The 17162-nt window shown below is 34.2% G+C and overlaps 4 protein-coding genes across 4 annotated transcripts; 1 reads left to right on the plus strand and 3 right to left on the minus strand.

The window, feature by feature from the left end:
- Positions 1 to 172: 172 nt before the first annotated feature.
- BX664DRAFT_26569 (uncharacterized protein) lies at positions 173 to 1453 on the minus strand. The gene is made up of 6 exons (XM_051540867.1): positions 1331 to 1453; positions 1173 to 1223; positions 965 to 1065; positions 699 to 887; positions 468 to 621; positions 173 to 361 (listed from the first exon to the last, which is right to left on the minus strand). The coding sequence occupies exons 1-6, from the start codon at positions 1392 to 1394 to the stop codon at positions 276 to 278; spliced, it is 645 nt and encodes a 214-aa protein (XP_051405286.1). The 5' UTR covers positions 1395 to 1453; the 3' UTR covers positions 173 to 275.
- Positions 1454 to 3635: 2182 nt separating this feature from the next.
- BX664DRAFT_355107 (POT family-domain-containing protein) lies at positions 3636 to 5499 on the minus strand (the record flags this gene model as incomplete). Its single annotated transcript, XM_051547784.1, has 3 exons — positions 3636 to 5024; positions 5104 to 5178; positions 5240 to 5499. The coding sequence occupies 3 exons, from the start codon at positions 5497 to 5499 to the stop codon at positions 3686 to 3688; spliced, it is 1674 nt and encodes a 557-aa protein (XP_051405287.1). The 3' UTR covers positions 3636 to 3685.
- Positions 5500 to 9057: 3558 nt separating this feature from the next.
- BX664DRAFT_273112 (RNA dependent RNA polymerase-domain-containing protein) lies at positions 9058 to 13808 on the minus strand. The gene is made up of 6 exons (XM_051541210.1): positions 13735 to 13808; positions 13392 to 13641; positions 11870 to 13304; positions 10876 to 11774; positions 10502 to 10749; positions 9058 to 10409 (listed from the first exon to the last, which is right to left on the minus strand). The coding sequence occupies exons 2-6, from the start codon at positions 13637 to 13639 to the stop codon at positions 9127 to 9129; spliced, it is 4113 nt and encodes a 1370-aa protein (XP_051405288.1). The 5' UTR covers positions 13640 to 13641; positions 13735 to 13808; the 3' UTR covers positions 9058 to 9126.
- A 418-nt stretch (positions 13809 to 14226) lies between these two features.
- Positions 14227 to 16895, plus strand: BX664DRAFT_382213 (P-loop containing nucleoside triphosphate hydrolase protein; the record flags this gene model as incomplete). The annotated part of the gene is made up of 10 exons (XM_051549026.1): positions 14227 to 15085; positions 15163 to 15285; positions 15370 to 15571; positions 15668 to 15903; positions 15978 to 16121; positions 16198 to 16360; positions 16415 to 16476; positions 16548 to 16605; positions 16731 to 16787; positions 16858 to 16895. Exons 1-10 carry the CDS (start codon positions 14234 to 14236, stop codon positions 16893 to 16895), a joined length of 1935 nt encoding a protein of 644 aa, XP_051405289.1. The 5' UTR covers positions 14227 to 14233.
- Between the last annotated feature and the right edge of the window lie 267 nt (positions 16896 to 17162).

Here is a 17162-nt window from a genome sequence, read left to right on the forward strand (position 1 = left end):
GTCAAACCAAGTGCTTAGGAACTCTTGTATCAAAGATGGATTTCTGATACTACAGTGACATTTTACCATCCATCATCGTCAATACAATGATTATCATCAGAACAAAGAATGGTACACATAGAGAAATACATAATATCAAAGTAGAATTAAATTAAACAAAACATAGGTTTTTATTCGAATATAAAGTCATAATATATACAAAGAAGAGATAACGATAAAAATAAAATAAAAAAAAAAAATGGGAGAAGACAAAGAAAAAAAAAACACAGAAGAGATTAACGACGGCAGGCAGCGAGAAGACGTTCCAGATCCTGCTGGTAGTTTTTGCTTGAATCAAACCCGGCCAGCGGATTTAATTTGGCTATAACAAATAATACAGTAAAATAAAATTTAAAAAGGTTAGCAAATCATCTTGAAAACTCCAATTGAAGGCACCTATATCATATTATTTATTTATTAGTACTTACCGGTGACAGCGGCGGAGGAGGAGGAGGAAGAGAAGGAAGAAGGTCTCTTTGGGATTGCGATTGGTGGGTGACGAGGGACAAGGAAATCACGCTTGGGGGCTGCTTGGTAGATTCGGTCCCAAGTTGTACCAGCAAGGGCGTCATTATCTACAACCTACATACAGGACAAAAAAAAAAAGAAAGGATCAGATACAATGCTTATTATTGTGGAGAGTTGTAAAGTACACTTACCTTTGCCTTGGTCATACCAGCAGCCATAGATGAGGAGAAGGAGGAGGAGGAGGAGGAAGAAGAAGAGAAGGAAGGAGGTCTCTTTGGGATTGGTCTTGGTGGGCGACGAGGGACAGGGAAATCGCGCTTGGGGGCTGCTTGATAGATTCGGTCCCAAGTTGTACTAGCAAGGGCGTCATTATCCACAATCTACATATAAGCCAGAAAAAAAAAGAAAGGGTCAGGTACGATGCTTATTATTGTGGAGAGTTGTTAAGTGCGCTTACCTTTGCCTTGGTCACACCAGCGGCCGTAGATGAGGAGGAAGAAGAAGAAGAAGAGGAAGAAGAAGGATCCACTACCACGTTGGTGGAGGGTAAGAGAGAAGCTGAATATATATAATTATACAGAAAAAAATAAAAAAAAAAGGATTAGTCATTGATGTTGCTAGTCAATACAGTATACGATGGAAGATCTGTTGATAAGATTACTTACGAGACAAGGGGGGAGAAGTTACAACCACGTTGGTGGAGGGAGAGAAAGCAGCTAAAAACAGATAATAATACATAAAAAAAAAAAGGAAAAAAAAAGGGTGAATCATCAACTAATCAATATAGTACGCAATAACTGATATATTATTATTTTTTACTTACGAGACAAAGGAGAAGTGATCACAACCACGTTGGTGGAGGGACGGACAGAAGCTAAGTAAATCATAGTAAAACAAAAAAAAAAAGGTTAATCGTTGGCGTTTCTTGATCAGTATACTGCTAATGACTACCCTACTGTCATTGTTACTTACAAGACGAAGAGGAGAGAACTTGTCATAAAGTAAAAAAAAAAAAAAAAAAAAAAAAAAAGAGAAGAAAAAAATTAGACATTCAGTTTTACCATTCAGTTTTACTGATGAGTACATTGCGATGGATCTTGTTGGTATAATGTCACTTACAAGGAGGAAGGCGAGAGATGAGAGAAAGGGAAAACAACAAAGGGAGAATCCAAAAGGCATCTGCACAATCACCAGTGCCAGCAGCAGGAGGAGGAGGAGGAGGAGGAGGAGGAGGAGGAGGAGGAGGAGGAGGAGGAGGAGGAGAAATGATTTCGGAGGGTGGCACATAGATTATAAGGTCTGTGATGCCAGGCGTGACGGGCTCCATTACGGGTTCAGTTACGGGTTCAATAGTGGAAGGGAAAAAAGCGACAGAAGAAGGGGAAGAGTAGAGGAAGGAAATAATAGCTGCGGGTATAGAAACTGCGAAAAATAAAATACAAGGGATCATGATGGGAAATTGAATAATAAAGCAGTAAAGAGGAAAAAAAAAAAAGAAAAGAAAAGAAAAAGAAAAAAAAACGCGGTCTCCCTTTTTATAATTGTTTTTTTTTATAATTTTTTTTTCTCACGACGCGCTTCATACTTTTGGAACTCCACGCTTCATGATAAACTTCATCAATTTATTATTCTTTTTATTTTTTTGTAGTTTTAATAGACGTTCTGATATTGATGATTTCTTTACAAATACTATTTGTACCTGACATCGGAATCTTATATATGTTTTATGCAGTAGGACATGCACGACCCCACACCGAGAATTTAAACCAATATAATGGGCTAAGAATGACTGGGATAGAAATTAAGCTGTGTTGTGTTACGCGTATTCCTATAGCGATTCTTTTTTTTTTTTTTTTTTTTTTTTTTTTGAAAAAACATCCTTTTTCTCGTGATTTTTTTTTTCGTGATTTTCACCCTCTTTTTTTTTCTTTTTTTTTCATGTGTTTTTTTTTTTCGTGATTTACACCCTCTTTTTTTTTTTCTCTTTTTTTTTATGTGTTTTTTTTCTTTGTTTAACGCGACTTCACAACGTTGGCTAGGATAGAAAGATATCACATGCAATCTTTTTAAAGTTCAAACTTTATGTCTCCACGCACTGACTGCACTGTTAAAAAATAGCCAACGCATTGATAACCGTATTTCATTGGTTAGATTACCATATAGAGAAAAAAAAAATGTCATTTGTGAACCGAGTATAATACCGTATGAGCCACTGTCACTCTTCGCCATTTGTTAATTTGCTCCATAACGAGAAAAAGCTATTTGAAAAATTTGAACCATTCTCTGCACCACTGTAACGTCCTATGCCGTAGATATGTACCTCTTTATATTTTTGTAAATCACTGAAAAATCATCATCACTTCACCAAATTTAAAATGAATATAAATGAAATCGTTCTCTTTCACTTATATTAATAACAATTGATACCTTACCTCCCAATTTACTACGTAATTTAAAAAACAAAAGTCAATTAAATCATCTCTCATTCAATAATGATCATCATCCAATAAAATGACTACCATTGGATTCCTCTCAAAAAAATAGTTTAATACCATCTAATCTCATTTCATCACTTATCTTGCCACGTAATGTGCAATAAATACTAAAAGGATTTTATCAATTTTTTGAAAAATTGCCTGATGTACCCTCGACGATTTATTTTTACAGCTAAAATTAAGCTGAGGAGTTCCAAATTTTTGGCTGTAAAATCCAAAAATCCATCCCATTTTTTTATCTTGCATACAAGCTTGGAAACAAACTTTACCTTTCCCTTTCTCTCTCAAAAGTCATCATCATTGCACCAAATTTGAACAAAACATAAAACAATACCTTATCTTGATATTTATTTAAACATCACTTATAGCTTGCTACACAATTTATAGACTAAATTAAATAATAATGATAATAAAAGTAATAAAAATAGAAATGGTTATTCATCAACCAATATTGATCATCATCCAGAAAGTAATCCAATGTCATCTAATAGCATTTCATCAATTTTCCCTACGCTGGAATTTCTGAACCGGATAGCAAGTTGCATTGATAACATGTAATAAGAAGAAGTAAAACTTTATTGGTACAATATATAAATAAAAATACAAGAGACTAATGAATTAACTAGAAAGAAATAAAATAAAAAAAAAAATAAAAAGATAAATAATAGATTGAATAAATTTGATCATGGCGTATATTCTTCCATTTGTTCCTTTTTCGTTCCCGATCGATTCTGATGAGATCCAATAGCATCATCTTCTATATCGGTTTTGTCATTCTTGCCATGGATGTAATAAAAGATAGGAGCACATGTAGCCATGGCGACAGCGATACCAGTATACAACCAAGTGAGTTTGGGATCAACAGCAACGGAGACCAAAGCAAAGGCCAAGATGGCACTGACGGCATTGGTAAATAGAAAGAGAGCCATCACAAGAGATTTCATTTTACTAGGAGCCTTTTTGTATGCATATTCTAGACCAGTAATAGATGCAAAGATTTCAGAGATTCCAATCAAGACATAAGCAGGCACAACAAGAGCTACAGACACATCATTCTTTCTTCCTTCTGGATGATCAAAATAGGGAGGTTGACTATAGATATAGGATTGAATACCAGCACAATAAGCCATAGCACCTGCAGCAAAGAGAAAACCCAAGGTCATACGCATGATAGGTCGTAAAGGCATACGAAGTCGACGGAAACCAGGGTAGATGATGGAATCAAAGATAGGAATGGCGATGATCAAAGTTAATGGATTAATGTTTTGTAAAATATCATTAGGTAAAGTTCCAGTTTGCATGGTAGAAGTCATAGAGATCAAGTTGTTTGTCATTTGTGAGTAACATAACCAATAGATGGGAAACCAACAGAATACAGCACAGGCACGGAATGTACGTCGCATTTCGTCTACAAAGACATCATCCCAAGTAGCTTTGGCGGCGAGGTGAGGATGATGAATAGCAAGGTTGGATGGTTTGGCTGCTTCCATATTACGATTTTGTTGAAAGGATACTTTGAGTACTTTGAACACTTCAATAAATATACTTCCACGAGGAGGCGATTGTACATATTGATTTTTGCCGATAATGACAGTAAGGATACCAGGAATAAACATCAGTGTAGGTAGTAAATAGGCAGGCCAGAAACCAATATATTTTTCCAAAGAAGTAGTAGCAATAGCAGATAAGGAACCCACGTTGATACCCCAGTAGAACATGTTGAAGATCTTTTGATAGGTTGCTTGAGGAGTGATGATCACACGTTCACCAGATTTGAGAGTTTTCACAAAAGGATTTTTTGATTGATATTGTTCAGCCACTAAAGGAGATACATTGGATTTGATTCCTCCAGTAGCAAAACCGATCAAGATGATGGAAACCACAAAACCAGGAAAAGCAGCACCACTTTGAATTGAACTTGGGATAGATGTCAAAGTCAAAATAATTAGGCCAATAAAATAGATGATTGAAAAGTATAGAATAGTTTTATATTTTCCCCAATATTTATCCGCGATGATTGCCCTAATATAAATAAAAAAAAAAAAAAGAAGATATGGATTCGTCAAATTCATTATCTAACATTTTTTTTTTATTTATTTACCCAATGATTGGCGTAATATAACAAAAAAATTGAAAAAATGTAGTAAGAGCAGTAGCAGTTTGTTGACCTCTTCCACTAGTATGAATAAAAATAAATGAATTATTGGTTTTATTTTTATTTTGATCTAGTAACTTACAGAGCACCAGGTTGAGTTGCAGGATAAAAAGGAGGATCAGGAAATTGAATATAATTTTGAAAAGGACCACTAAGACCATAATAAGTAAATCGTTCACAAAATTCTACCAAGATCACCAATAAAGCAGATTTAGGAATGGTATCTGACGTTTCGCGTAATTCAATCCAATCTTGTTCAGTAGGAGCAGGAAAACTTGAAAAATAGTCTTGATCTATTTCTGTTTCAGTCACTTGAATATCTTGTTTTTTTTCTTGATTCATTTTCAAAATTGACCAGCAATATGAAGAACAATAAATTATAATAATAATAAAAAAAAAAAAGAAGAAAGAAGAAAAGAAAAATCCAAAAAAAAGAAAAGGAAATAAAAAGTGATAATTTAAAAACCGATCGGGAGCTCAAGAGAAAATCCAAAACGGTGGAAAATACAAAAGTGTTACACCAATCAAAACAACGTATTCAAGATTCTCAGGCTTCTCGAACGATCATTGTTTCTATCTATTCCTAAAGAGAATTGAAGAACAAAAAAAAAAAAAAAGAAAATCATACACTTTTTTTATTATTATTATTATTATTGATTGAAGAATAACTAAACTTTTTCTAAAGATTTGTAAAAACTTGCCACTTTTGGAGAAGCCGTCACTTTTGTAGGATTAAAATTGGTAATTTGAAGTGATTCCAACGAGGTTGCTCTTGATAATGCAACATAAGCCATTCCATCTTCAAATGATTGTCCAAGATCTACTTTTACTCTTTCCAAAGTTTGTCCTTGACTTTTATGAATAGACATAGCCCAAGCCAATATCAAAGGAATTTGAGATCTAGCAGCAAGTTCCCGTCCATCTAATCATAAGGAAAAAAAAAGTCATTACCATATTAGTATGCATCAAAAAAAAAATGATTCACTTTTTCCCTAGTTTCTAAAGTTTATTTTTTATTTTTCATTTTTTTTTTTTTTTTTTTTTTTTTTTTTACCTGGAAGTTCCATAGACCATCTATCATTTTCAATTACAATTTCACGATCATCAGCAAATCGTACCACTGGGTAAGGTCTTGTAAGTAAATCTTCTATATCACGGTCTGAACAATCCCTTTTGTTAGGCGCCATTCGATTTCGAAGAGATCGTACAGATTTGAAGCCAGGTTCACCAACAAATCCAACCACTATACCAAGAGAACCATTCACTAATGTAGCATCCATATTTTTGAGTAACATGACTTGAGCCTTCTTTTTCAATCGAATCAAAGCAGGCGCAATACAACTATCAATCTTCCGAGGATCAATTCCAGTATCTGTAGCGTGGAATTCGTGCATCAATCCTTCTAAAGCTTGTAATCGTGCATTATTTGATTCTTCCACTTGTCGTCGTAATGGGTATCTACAAAAAGAAAGAATGTTTGTTATTAAGAAAAAAAAAAAAGGAAAAAAAGGATCATCTATTGAAACTTACAATTCCGCGGGTTCAATTTTTGATGCTGGTAAAGGTCGATCCAATGACTTAAATAGAAGAAGAGCATTATTAGAAAGTTGGCCAATACGCATTTCATTCAAAACATCTATAAAGACTATATATTTAAAAATAAATAACGTGAGCCCAAAACTCTTTTTTTTTTTTTTTGTTTTCATAACATTACGTTACCTTGATCTTTTTGACGAAAGACATGAGTCAATACTACTGTTTTCTTGATCACCGTTGACCATGTTTTGGCTTCAAATGCAAATCCTGTTGCTTTGACAGGAGGAAGTTGAAAGAAATCACCAGTGACAATCAGCTAAAAAACGAACAAACAAATAAACCCAACTTAGTCTTCTTCCATTTTTTTTTCTCACGGATGCATTGATCCTTATAACCCTTTACTTACTTGAATCCCACCAAATGGCTCCTTTCGTTGTTTAAAATGTCTTGCTATAGCTTCCAACTTGTCAAAAAGTGCTGCATCCACCATAGAAACTAGATCAATAAATAAATAAAAAAAAAAAAAAAACAAGTCAATTTTTCTATTTACCACTTTCAAAGGTAAAAAAAAAAAAAAAAAAAAAGGAGAACAATTCACTAACTTTCATCAATAATAAGTACTTTTGTTTTTAGCCATCGTTCTTTTGAATGTTTTTTGCTTTCAATTGCAACAAGAAGTCTTTCTAAACTATCAGTGCCCACTCCTATACCAGCAAAGCTGACAAAAAAAAAAAAAAAAAAAAAAGAAAAGAAAAGGAAAGAAGGTCAGTCAAATACATATACGATATTTTTTCACTTACCTATGTAATGTGATCCCACTGATGTTACATGCAGCAATCCCAGTAGATGCAGTTACCGCTACACCATCACCATGTAAATTTTGTAAAGTTTCAATCATTGCCCTCATCAATACTGATTTCCCTGTGCCTAATTTGATAAATTAATAAATGATTGATAGAGTGAATATCCTTTTATTCTTTCCAAAAAAAAAAAAATTACCTGCAGAACCAGTGAAGAATAAACTTTGTCGTTGATGAGTCACCATATCCAATACTGCTTTTTGTTCACTTGAAAGTTCTGGTCGATACTCATTTGATTTGTTGTTTGATCGCTTTGTTGTTGTTGTTGTAGTTGTTGTTGTCGGTATTTTCTTCTTTTTCGACTTTTGGGTAGGGAAGAGAGAGCTACTTTTACCAAAGGCTTGATAAGATGGTGTTTTATTAAAGAGTGGTCGTGGTGAAGTTTCCCATGGTTTTTCTGAAGAGACAGCTACTGAAGACGAAGGAGGTCGATAATAATTGGTGTTGCCCCTTGTTGTATTGGCAGTTGTATGATTACTGATTGATTGAGATCCAAATCGAGAGTTGCCATAAAAGTTGGGTGCCACATAGGTCGCAGAGCGGTATGTACTATGGTCGGATGATATTGATGTCGATGATTGTGTTGCTTTAGTTATTAATGTCGATCCAGATGTAAATGACATTGGTAATTTCCTTGGTGGTGGGGATGTGGATTTCTCTGGCACAATATCATCTTCAATATGATAGGAAGGATATTTTGATGTGGTATTCAAAGAACCAATGCCATTGTTGATTGCATAGGCAGGTCGTTTCACTGTTTGTGGAACCATCGGCAAGAGTCTTTTCTTCTTCTTTGGAATATTGGTCATAGTAGGTTGAGTAGAGGGAATAAGTTCTTGAGTTGAATAACGAGGACGAGTTCTCCCAAGAGGCATTGTCATTCCTTTCATTTTAAACCTAGAGGACGATTCCATTTCCACAACTGATTCTGATTGACTTGATATGGTTGACGAAGACTGGCTTGCATAATCGCTACTGGTACTATCTTGGCTATCAGTAATTTCTATGGTTGTCTTACTAGAGGTACATTTATCGAAAGAATGCTGCTGAATTGTCGTCGTGTTGTTATGATTTTGATCTTTTTGTTTGTTGTTACTGTTGTTATTACTGCTGGACAATGATTTTGACTCAGGTTTTGTTGAAGGTATAGTTGTCAGCTCAGTATCGTCATCGTCCTTGGTAAGATCATATACCGTTTGTTGCTGTGGAACAGGAATTTCGGGAGTTTGCGGTTTGAAAAAGTTAAGAATGGTCCCCTTTTTCGAATTTGGTTTGTTGTTTTTACGCATATCGATCAATTCTGAAGAAAGGAGAAAAAACAAAGGCACCAAAAAAAAAAAAAAAAAAAGATTTCACGACAAACGCGAAAACTTTATAATCAATTCAATCACCGAATTACACGAACAGGACAATTTTTTTTTATTTACATCAAAGATATATACAGATAATAGTAACAAGTAAAAAGTAATAACGAGGGTATAAACAAAAAAAAAAAAAAAAAAAAAAAAAGAAAAAAAAGAAAGAAATAAAGGAAAAAAAAAGAAGGAAAAAAAAAGATATCACTAAACTAAAATCATAGGAGAGCATTGGCCAAATCATCCTCAGTAGCATCCACAGACACAGAAAAAATATGATCCCGCTTGACCGGTACGACTTCAGGTTTGTCCTTCTGAGATGTGTTTGGTTGTTCTTCATAGGTGGGCAGTTGAATATCATCAAAAGAAACGATCGGTGTTTCATCCTCTTCATCATCATCATCATCATCGTCGTCGTCGTCGTCGTCGCTGTCTTCATCATCACTGTCCTCATCGTCGCTGTCTTCGTCGTCTTCATCATCAACTTTATCATCATCTTTATCATTGCTATTACCATTGTTGCCATTACTGTTGATTGTCGTACTGTTCATTCCGCCGGTACTGTGCAAAGCAAATTCCATCAAGTCATTCACATTAGTACTAGGACCCTCACCGCCACGACCGCCATATTCCACATCCTCGTCGTCGTTGTCACCATCAGTATTATCATCATCACTATCGTCGTCGTCATCGTCGTCATCATCTGCATCCAACGGTACTACTTGCACTCCACTACTTGATGATTTTGTTTCGAATTTCTTGATGAGAGCTTCATCAACAGGTTCCATCGCTTTTTCATTTGGTATACGGTGCGCAAATCGTTTCCCAAGATCAACAAGAATATTATCGACTACCCACGGAAAACTGAAGAAACCACCTTCTACAGACAAGTCCCGGATACGTTCGTTCGGATGATAAGTGACATAGTACCACGCCGCTGCTTTCGCTTCCATTTGTTGCCGTTTCTCTTTTTGAAGAAAAATAGAATCCAGTTCATCCTCATTGTTGTTGTTTTTGTTCTTGTTACCATTTTGACCTTTGTTGTCACTGCTTTCTTCAAATGGATGCATAAATGTATTCTTCCAATATTGTCGCATGGACGCCACGGCTGCTACCACTTCCTTCTGTACATCATATTCACTTTTCTTGTTTCTTCGAATCAGGAACGTCATCACGAAACCAGAGATCATTTCTGCTTCAGTCTTGACACCATATTGATTCATCAAAGCCGATAGATCTCGATTGTACTTTTTGCGTAGTTTTCTGGCTTCACCAATGTATCTTTCCATGCCATCCAAACGAAGTCGAGTATCATATAACGTTTCTTCTTCCAATTTTGTTTCATAACCATCGTAATCCGCCTTGTCGATTTTTCTAAACATTTCACCCAGTACCTTCCTTGATTTATATACAGGCTTATCTTCCTTGCCCATAAAATCGGGAAACCGTCGTACCTTTAGATCATCAGGCATATCAGCAGGAATACCAGATTTGGGAAAATCTAACATAATAAAATATTTGAATATTATATCAGTATATTTTCATACAACTTTCACGTTCCCAAAAATCAGTGTTTTTTTTTCTGGTTCTTACCAACTGCCATTGAATGTAATTGTGCCAAACGTTTGCAACGACCATCCATAGCACCTTTTTCACAATCGTCTGCTGTCGCCAAGTGTGCATTTGCAATCTGTCCCAAATTGTCATTATTCATATAGTTCACAAAGAATTTTTGTATATCGGCTGTAGTCACATGTTCTTTCGTGAGAGGCTTTTGTGGTGTGTAATCCATAGGTGTTTCATTAATGATTCCAGGCATCAGAGTGTCATCCCAAAGAATTCTAATTTCCAGTCGACGAAGGTTATTTTTTTTTTTTTAAAAAAAAAAGGTTAGATCCAAGATATTATTTTATCATTTGATAATAAAATGACATTATATATATATATATATATATAAGGAGACTTACGTATAATCATCACCATCAAGATCACCACCAGAACACATACTTGGAATATCACGATAACCTACACCAGCGAATACAAGAACATCCTTCAAATGATGGAGACTAGGGCAATCCACAGCGGTCACGACACGAATATCACCAGGATGAAAACAAGGATTACGGAAAACTACACATTCTCCTTCAACAATATGCAAAAGAGATTGCGTGTCTCCGCTAGAGACTTGACAAAAGACCTGATTCTCCTTCAAAACACCAGTTTCGTCCACTACACCAATAAGAAAAGCACCTTTTTCGACAGGGATTTTGGCTTTTTCCTTGAGATTCTTGAGCATTGTCATTCGAAACATATTAAGTAAATTCTTGATAAAAGGATCTTGTCGTTCCAGATAACCAGCACCAATCAAGTTAATCATCAATGTTGCAGTTCCAAATTCATCAGCATTTCCTTGTAAGATCTTGACAGCATCATCAGAATGAGCAAGCATTCGATTCAATCCATAAAGTACATTTTTCATCATTCTCATGAATATAGCATCTTTGACTCCGAGAGCTGATAATAGAGTAATTGCTTGTCGATTCAAATAAGCTGAGATATGATTGGAGGTACGTACAACTTCGAGCATATAATGAGAAGAAGGGAATTTGATTTGACTTTTTCGCAATTGAACTTTGTAGCCAGATAACCTGTTTGACACCATCAGTACGCCTTTGGCACCACCCAGTCTGAATTGAAAAGCACATGGTACAACTCGTAGAGACATTCTTTTCGCCACTTCAGCAGCAAGATCGGAAGAGATATTACCAACGCCATCTGAGAAAGTGAATCCATTATGAATGATGTCGTCTATTTCTTCCACTTGATGTTTTTCCAATTCGATAATGGCCATTGTAGATGAGAAGCACTACAGATGAAAAGGATACGAAAACAATGTGAATTGAATATTAAAAATATGACCTTTTTTTTTTTTTTTTTTTTTTTTTTTTTTTTTTTTTTTACCTGACCAATACGAGCAGCATGTTTTGCAACAATCTTGATATCTGAAAAGTCACCCATCCATGATCGAATAATATCAGCGTTAATGGGATCCAATTGAGGTTTTCCAGGTTCATCTTTGCCATCATAAGGAGCACAATACCAACAACCATGTTCACGAAGCTGTGAACTTGAGAAACCAAGATAGTCATATCGCCGATTGCCAATTTGTATGCCATCCCTCAATGTTCGGTAGACTCTATCATAAATAGAATTCTTAGAAGTATTGTTAAAAGATGGCCCGATTCGCATTTGATCTTCATCAGTAAATTGGACACGAATAAATCGATCAGCATATGCTTTGAAGTGACGTATAATTCGATTAGTCGTTTCAAGAGTTGGAGGTTGAAGAAGTACTGAGGAGGGAGTAACAATCACCTTTCGTAACATTGAACAGTGAGCTGGGATTCGTCTTTTGTGGATAACTTTTATGCCATATTTTTGCCATATTTCTTCAAGAGCAGCCATTGGGTACCACACACGTTTCTTTGCTTGAGCAATCAGATCCAAAATCCCACATGCAATAGGCGGATCTAGAGAAGAGAGCACATCGTAAAACTTGTCATCCAAATTGCGTTCCATAAGATAATTGGATGTAATGTTACATTCAAGTAGATAGAGTACATCAAAGTCAAGGATACGAGCTCGTTCATAGTGATTCTTCGGAGTAGGTAAATCAATAGCAGGAATAACAGTAAGTGATGTTTTTGTTGGAGGGTCGCGCGGCACCAGATTGTATTCGGCCATACCAGAAAGTAACCTTTGGAGATAACGTTGTTCATTATGGGTAGGTTCAAACTTGATTCGGTAAATAGTCCATTTTCCTAGTTGAAGATAATCATCCTCCGTACAAACAAAAGTAGGTGGAGCCCGATATCTATGAGTATTACCAGTAGCAGCACCAGGTTGTTGAGATGTTTGACCAAGAAACTGTGCACCAGCTGAAGGAGATGAAACAAATTGACTTTTGGGAATAAGACTCACTCTTGATGATTTATTTAAAGTACGTCTTCCAATAGTTTCCATATCGGCCATATAACCCCAAAACTTGGCAGGTGCTTTCAAGGGTATTGTCAGATAAGTAGCACGTCCTTCTCTCTCGAGTTTCAAGTCATTATTGATATCCTTAAATCTGATTTCCATAAAATAATGTCGATTGAGATGTTTAAAGTCCACTTTGATCTGACGTCTATCATAATGTACGGTCAATTTGACATCTTTGGTTGTCGTCCATTCTTCAACAAATTGGTCAGGAGTGAGGAAAATACCAAGTGAAAGAGACTTTGCATTACATTGTGTAGGTTTGGTTTCTTCGGATATTGTTTCCCCATATGAAAGTAATACACGTCGGCCGTCGATGTTCATAGGTCGATTGATATCCAAATCCTTTGGAAGAGAACTAAAGAAAAAAAAAAAAAAAAAAAAAGGTAAGTTTCAAAATTCGTATAATAAATAATACCAAGTTAAAATATTTCAAGATACTTACTGGAAAATGACTTCAGCTGAACCGTTAAGTTGATCATTGTCGTCACTTCTAAGTTCAACACTGTAAACATAACCATATCGAGTAAAGACATCATGTATAGTTTCAGTTTTTGTAAGGCGGTTGAGGTTGGATACGATAATAACCTTATTTTCCAATTTATCATAACTTGAAGGTTTATTATTATCTGTGGGACTAGTAATATTTTGCCACAGCCTATTAGCTTCCTTGTTTGAAAGGTTGATATCCATATCTATTATCAATTAGAAAGGTTTAATAATAATAATAATAAAACAAAAGAAAAAGAAAAAAGATAAAAAGAAAATATTCTATTTTATTGACTTACAACTACTAGTTAAGGTATCCACAAAAGTTGTCAAAACAGAAAACTGAAAAAAGAAAATGAAAAAATTGAACAACAAAAAAAAAAAAAAAAAGGAGTAAAAAGAGTCAGTTAGAAAAACAAACAAACTGGGTTTCAAATATGTTTCATCAATGCTTTTGAAGAAAATGGATTATGATTGGTGGATATTTTATAGATCTACCCTTTTTTTTTTTTTTTGTCTTTCCTTTCCTTTTTTTTTTTTTTTTTTTTTTTTTTTTTTGGTATACGTACTTTATCAATGGAGGAAAGTATATGTTACTGTGGAAAACCAACAACTTTGTTACAAGTGAAAAAACCTGGATTAAATCATAATCGATGGTTTTTTGTTGTAAGTATTCATTAAAAAAAAAAAAAAAAACGCATGATTGGAACTCATTTTTTTTAAAAGTGCTCATCTAGATCTTGTAGTTATTTCAAATGGAAAGGAAAACGTTATTTGGCTTTATCCAATGAATCAATTATGGATAGAAAACAGAACAATCAACAACTTAAAATTGAAGGTTCAGGTGTTATTAATGCTATTCGTGATCGGCGTACTTCTGTGAAATTCCATTTACGATCTTCTACCGAAATTGGCATTCGTACTGGTGATAATGGTTATTCACTTTTATCATGCCTTCGACAATTACCAAATATTCGTTTTGATTCAACCACCCAAGAATGGATTTTACCAGCAACCTATCATCATTATGTCCAAGCCTATGAAAACTTACTGACATCACCATATTACCGATATGTTCAATGTACTCCTTTATCTGATATTGTTATTAATGTACTCAGACAAGATCAATCCGCCTATATTAAATCAAGTTCTATTGTCTCTGCTTCCAATACGATGGATGATGACTTTGGTGACGATGTTACTGATTGGGAATTACAAAAAGCTGACAGGGAAGCTCAAGTGGAAGAACGAATCTACAATAACTTGAAGCCTTGCTCGATTTGGAACAACCTGATGGAATACCAACAACATGGTGTTCGAAAGTGTTTATTTTTGAATGGACGTGTGTTATTAGCCGATGACATGGGACTAGGGAAAACAATTCAAGCACTTGCTGTGGCCATGGCTTACCCCGATACTTGGCCTGTATTGGTGATATGTCCAACATCTCTTTTATTACCTTGGGCTGATCATATTCAACAATGGTTATCAAATGTGAAAAATAATCATATACGTATAACACTCAAGGGATCTGATCTTTTTGGTTATACACCAGCTACCGTGAAACCTATTTTGACATCTTCAGAGGATGATATTGATGAATACACTACTACCAATGTTGATATCCAATATGATACGAAAAATGAAAAGGTAGGTTTGAACAAAAAAAATGATTATTATAGTTTGAATATTACTCACTGCTGTACATATATTATTCTATGAAATAGTTTGATCAACCGTTATTCTACATTATCAGTTATGATTTAGCAGCAAATCATTGTGATCAACTTTTAAATATGGACTTTAAATTTATTATTTGTGATGAAAGTCATAATATGAAGAATCCACAGGTAGACCAACAAAAAAAAAAAAAAAAAAAAAAAGTGAATGAAAGAATGAAATTTGACTCATCCATTGGTTATCTTATCTATTAGACAAAACGTACAAAAGCATTGACACCTTTATTACAAAAGTCACAACATGTCATCCTACTTACTGGCACACCAATTTTGTCACGACCAATTGAATTGTATCCTCAGCTCTACATATTGCGAAAAGATCTATTCCCTGATATGCATCAATATGGTTTACTTTATTGCAATGGACAACTTACGAAGTTTGGATGGAACTATAATGGTAAGAAAAAAAAATAGCATATCAAGAAGAATAAAAGCAAGATATACTATACAAACTGACTATTTAATAATCATTTATATTATTATAATCAAATAGGTTCATCCAATCTATCTGAATTACATTTCTTACTGGAAAGATCGGTAATGATACGAAGACTAAAGGAAAATATTGAAATGGATACATTGTCTCTTCCTTCTCTAGTACGGCAAAAGGTGTTGATGCCTATTGATCCAAGTAAGAAAAGATTTCTTTCAAAATTACAATCCGATTTGGCCAGATTGAGATCGTGTCCAGGAACTGAATTTATCTGTCAACAAAAATCTATTGAACTGGTAACAATGAAATATTATCATCAAATTTGTTTTGATTAAAAAAAATATATATTTTTGTTTTTGATCTTTTTTAGTATATGGAAACCGGTGTAGCCAAAATACCTGCAGTGACACACTATCTTCACAATTTATTAATGACGACAAAGGATCAAATGGTTGTATTTGCATATCATAAAGCTGTTTTGGATGCCATTGAAGAAATGATGAAAAATAACAAGGTAACGATGGTTTAAAAAAAAAAGTATAATTGAAATATGATTATTAATTATTATTATTATTATTATGTTTTGTTAGTTTACATATATACGGATCGATGGAAATACAAAGCAATCTCTTCGTCATGAACTTTGTCAGAAATTCCAAGGAATAAAAAACGAACGTAACGAAACAATACGAGTAGCACTTCTTAGCATCACAACGAGCAATACAGGACTGAATTTACAGATGGCAAATACAGGTAATATATTTCTATTGTTTCATAAAATCATTCTTACTTTTTTATACCTTTTAGTTGTTTTTGCTGAATTATATTTCAATCCATCGCAAATTCTTCAAGCCGAAGCTCGAGCTCACGTAAGTTACTCAAAAAGTCTTTATTCAAATTGATAGAAATTGATTTTTAACTTTTTTTTTTACGTATTTAGAGAATTGGTCAACTAAACACTGTTTATATCAAATATCTACTTTCCCAAGATACTGGTGGTAATTGATGAATACTTCCTTTTTTGAATCATATATATGTGTTTGTAGTGGGGGAAGGGGTTGCTGATAACAAAGATATTATTAGAAATTTTAATATATTTTTCTCGTTGTCTTATTTTATGTAGATGTATGGCTTTGGTCTTTACTTTGCAAGAAACTTCAAGTGACCGGTAAAGTTTTAGGTAAGATTAACAAAAGATATGCTTATGACATTCAACATGATTATTATTATTATTTTATATATTTATATAGATGAAAAATCTAAACAATTCTATTTGGAAAGTACTTAAGAAAAGTATCAAGATAGTCATCAAGATTGTATCTATTCATATATATGTGTCATCATTATTGTTTGATATAGTCTTTGTCATAGTTTAGTATGCATTATTTCTCCCCTTTCATATTTTTTTTTTACACTTTTTGTAGCAGTTTAGTTTAGTTTATACTTTTGCAAATAAAATGATACATTCTTTTGTGGGATGAAAAAAACAAAAAAAAAAATACATAGTACATTCCTTAGGACTTGAAGAATAATCTTTCCAATAGTGTCGTATAGC

This window comes from Halteromyces radiatus (genome assembly GCF_025201355.1).
Source record: "Halteromyces radiatus strain CBS 162.75 chromosome Unknown BX664scaffold_1, whole genome shotgun sequence".
Classification (NCBI taxonomy): Eukaryota; Fungi; Mucoromycota; class Mucoromycetes; order Mucorales; family Cunninghamellaceae; genus Halteromyces; species Halteromyces radiatus.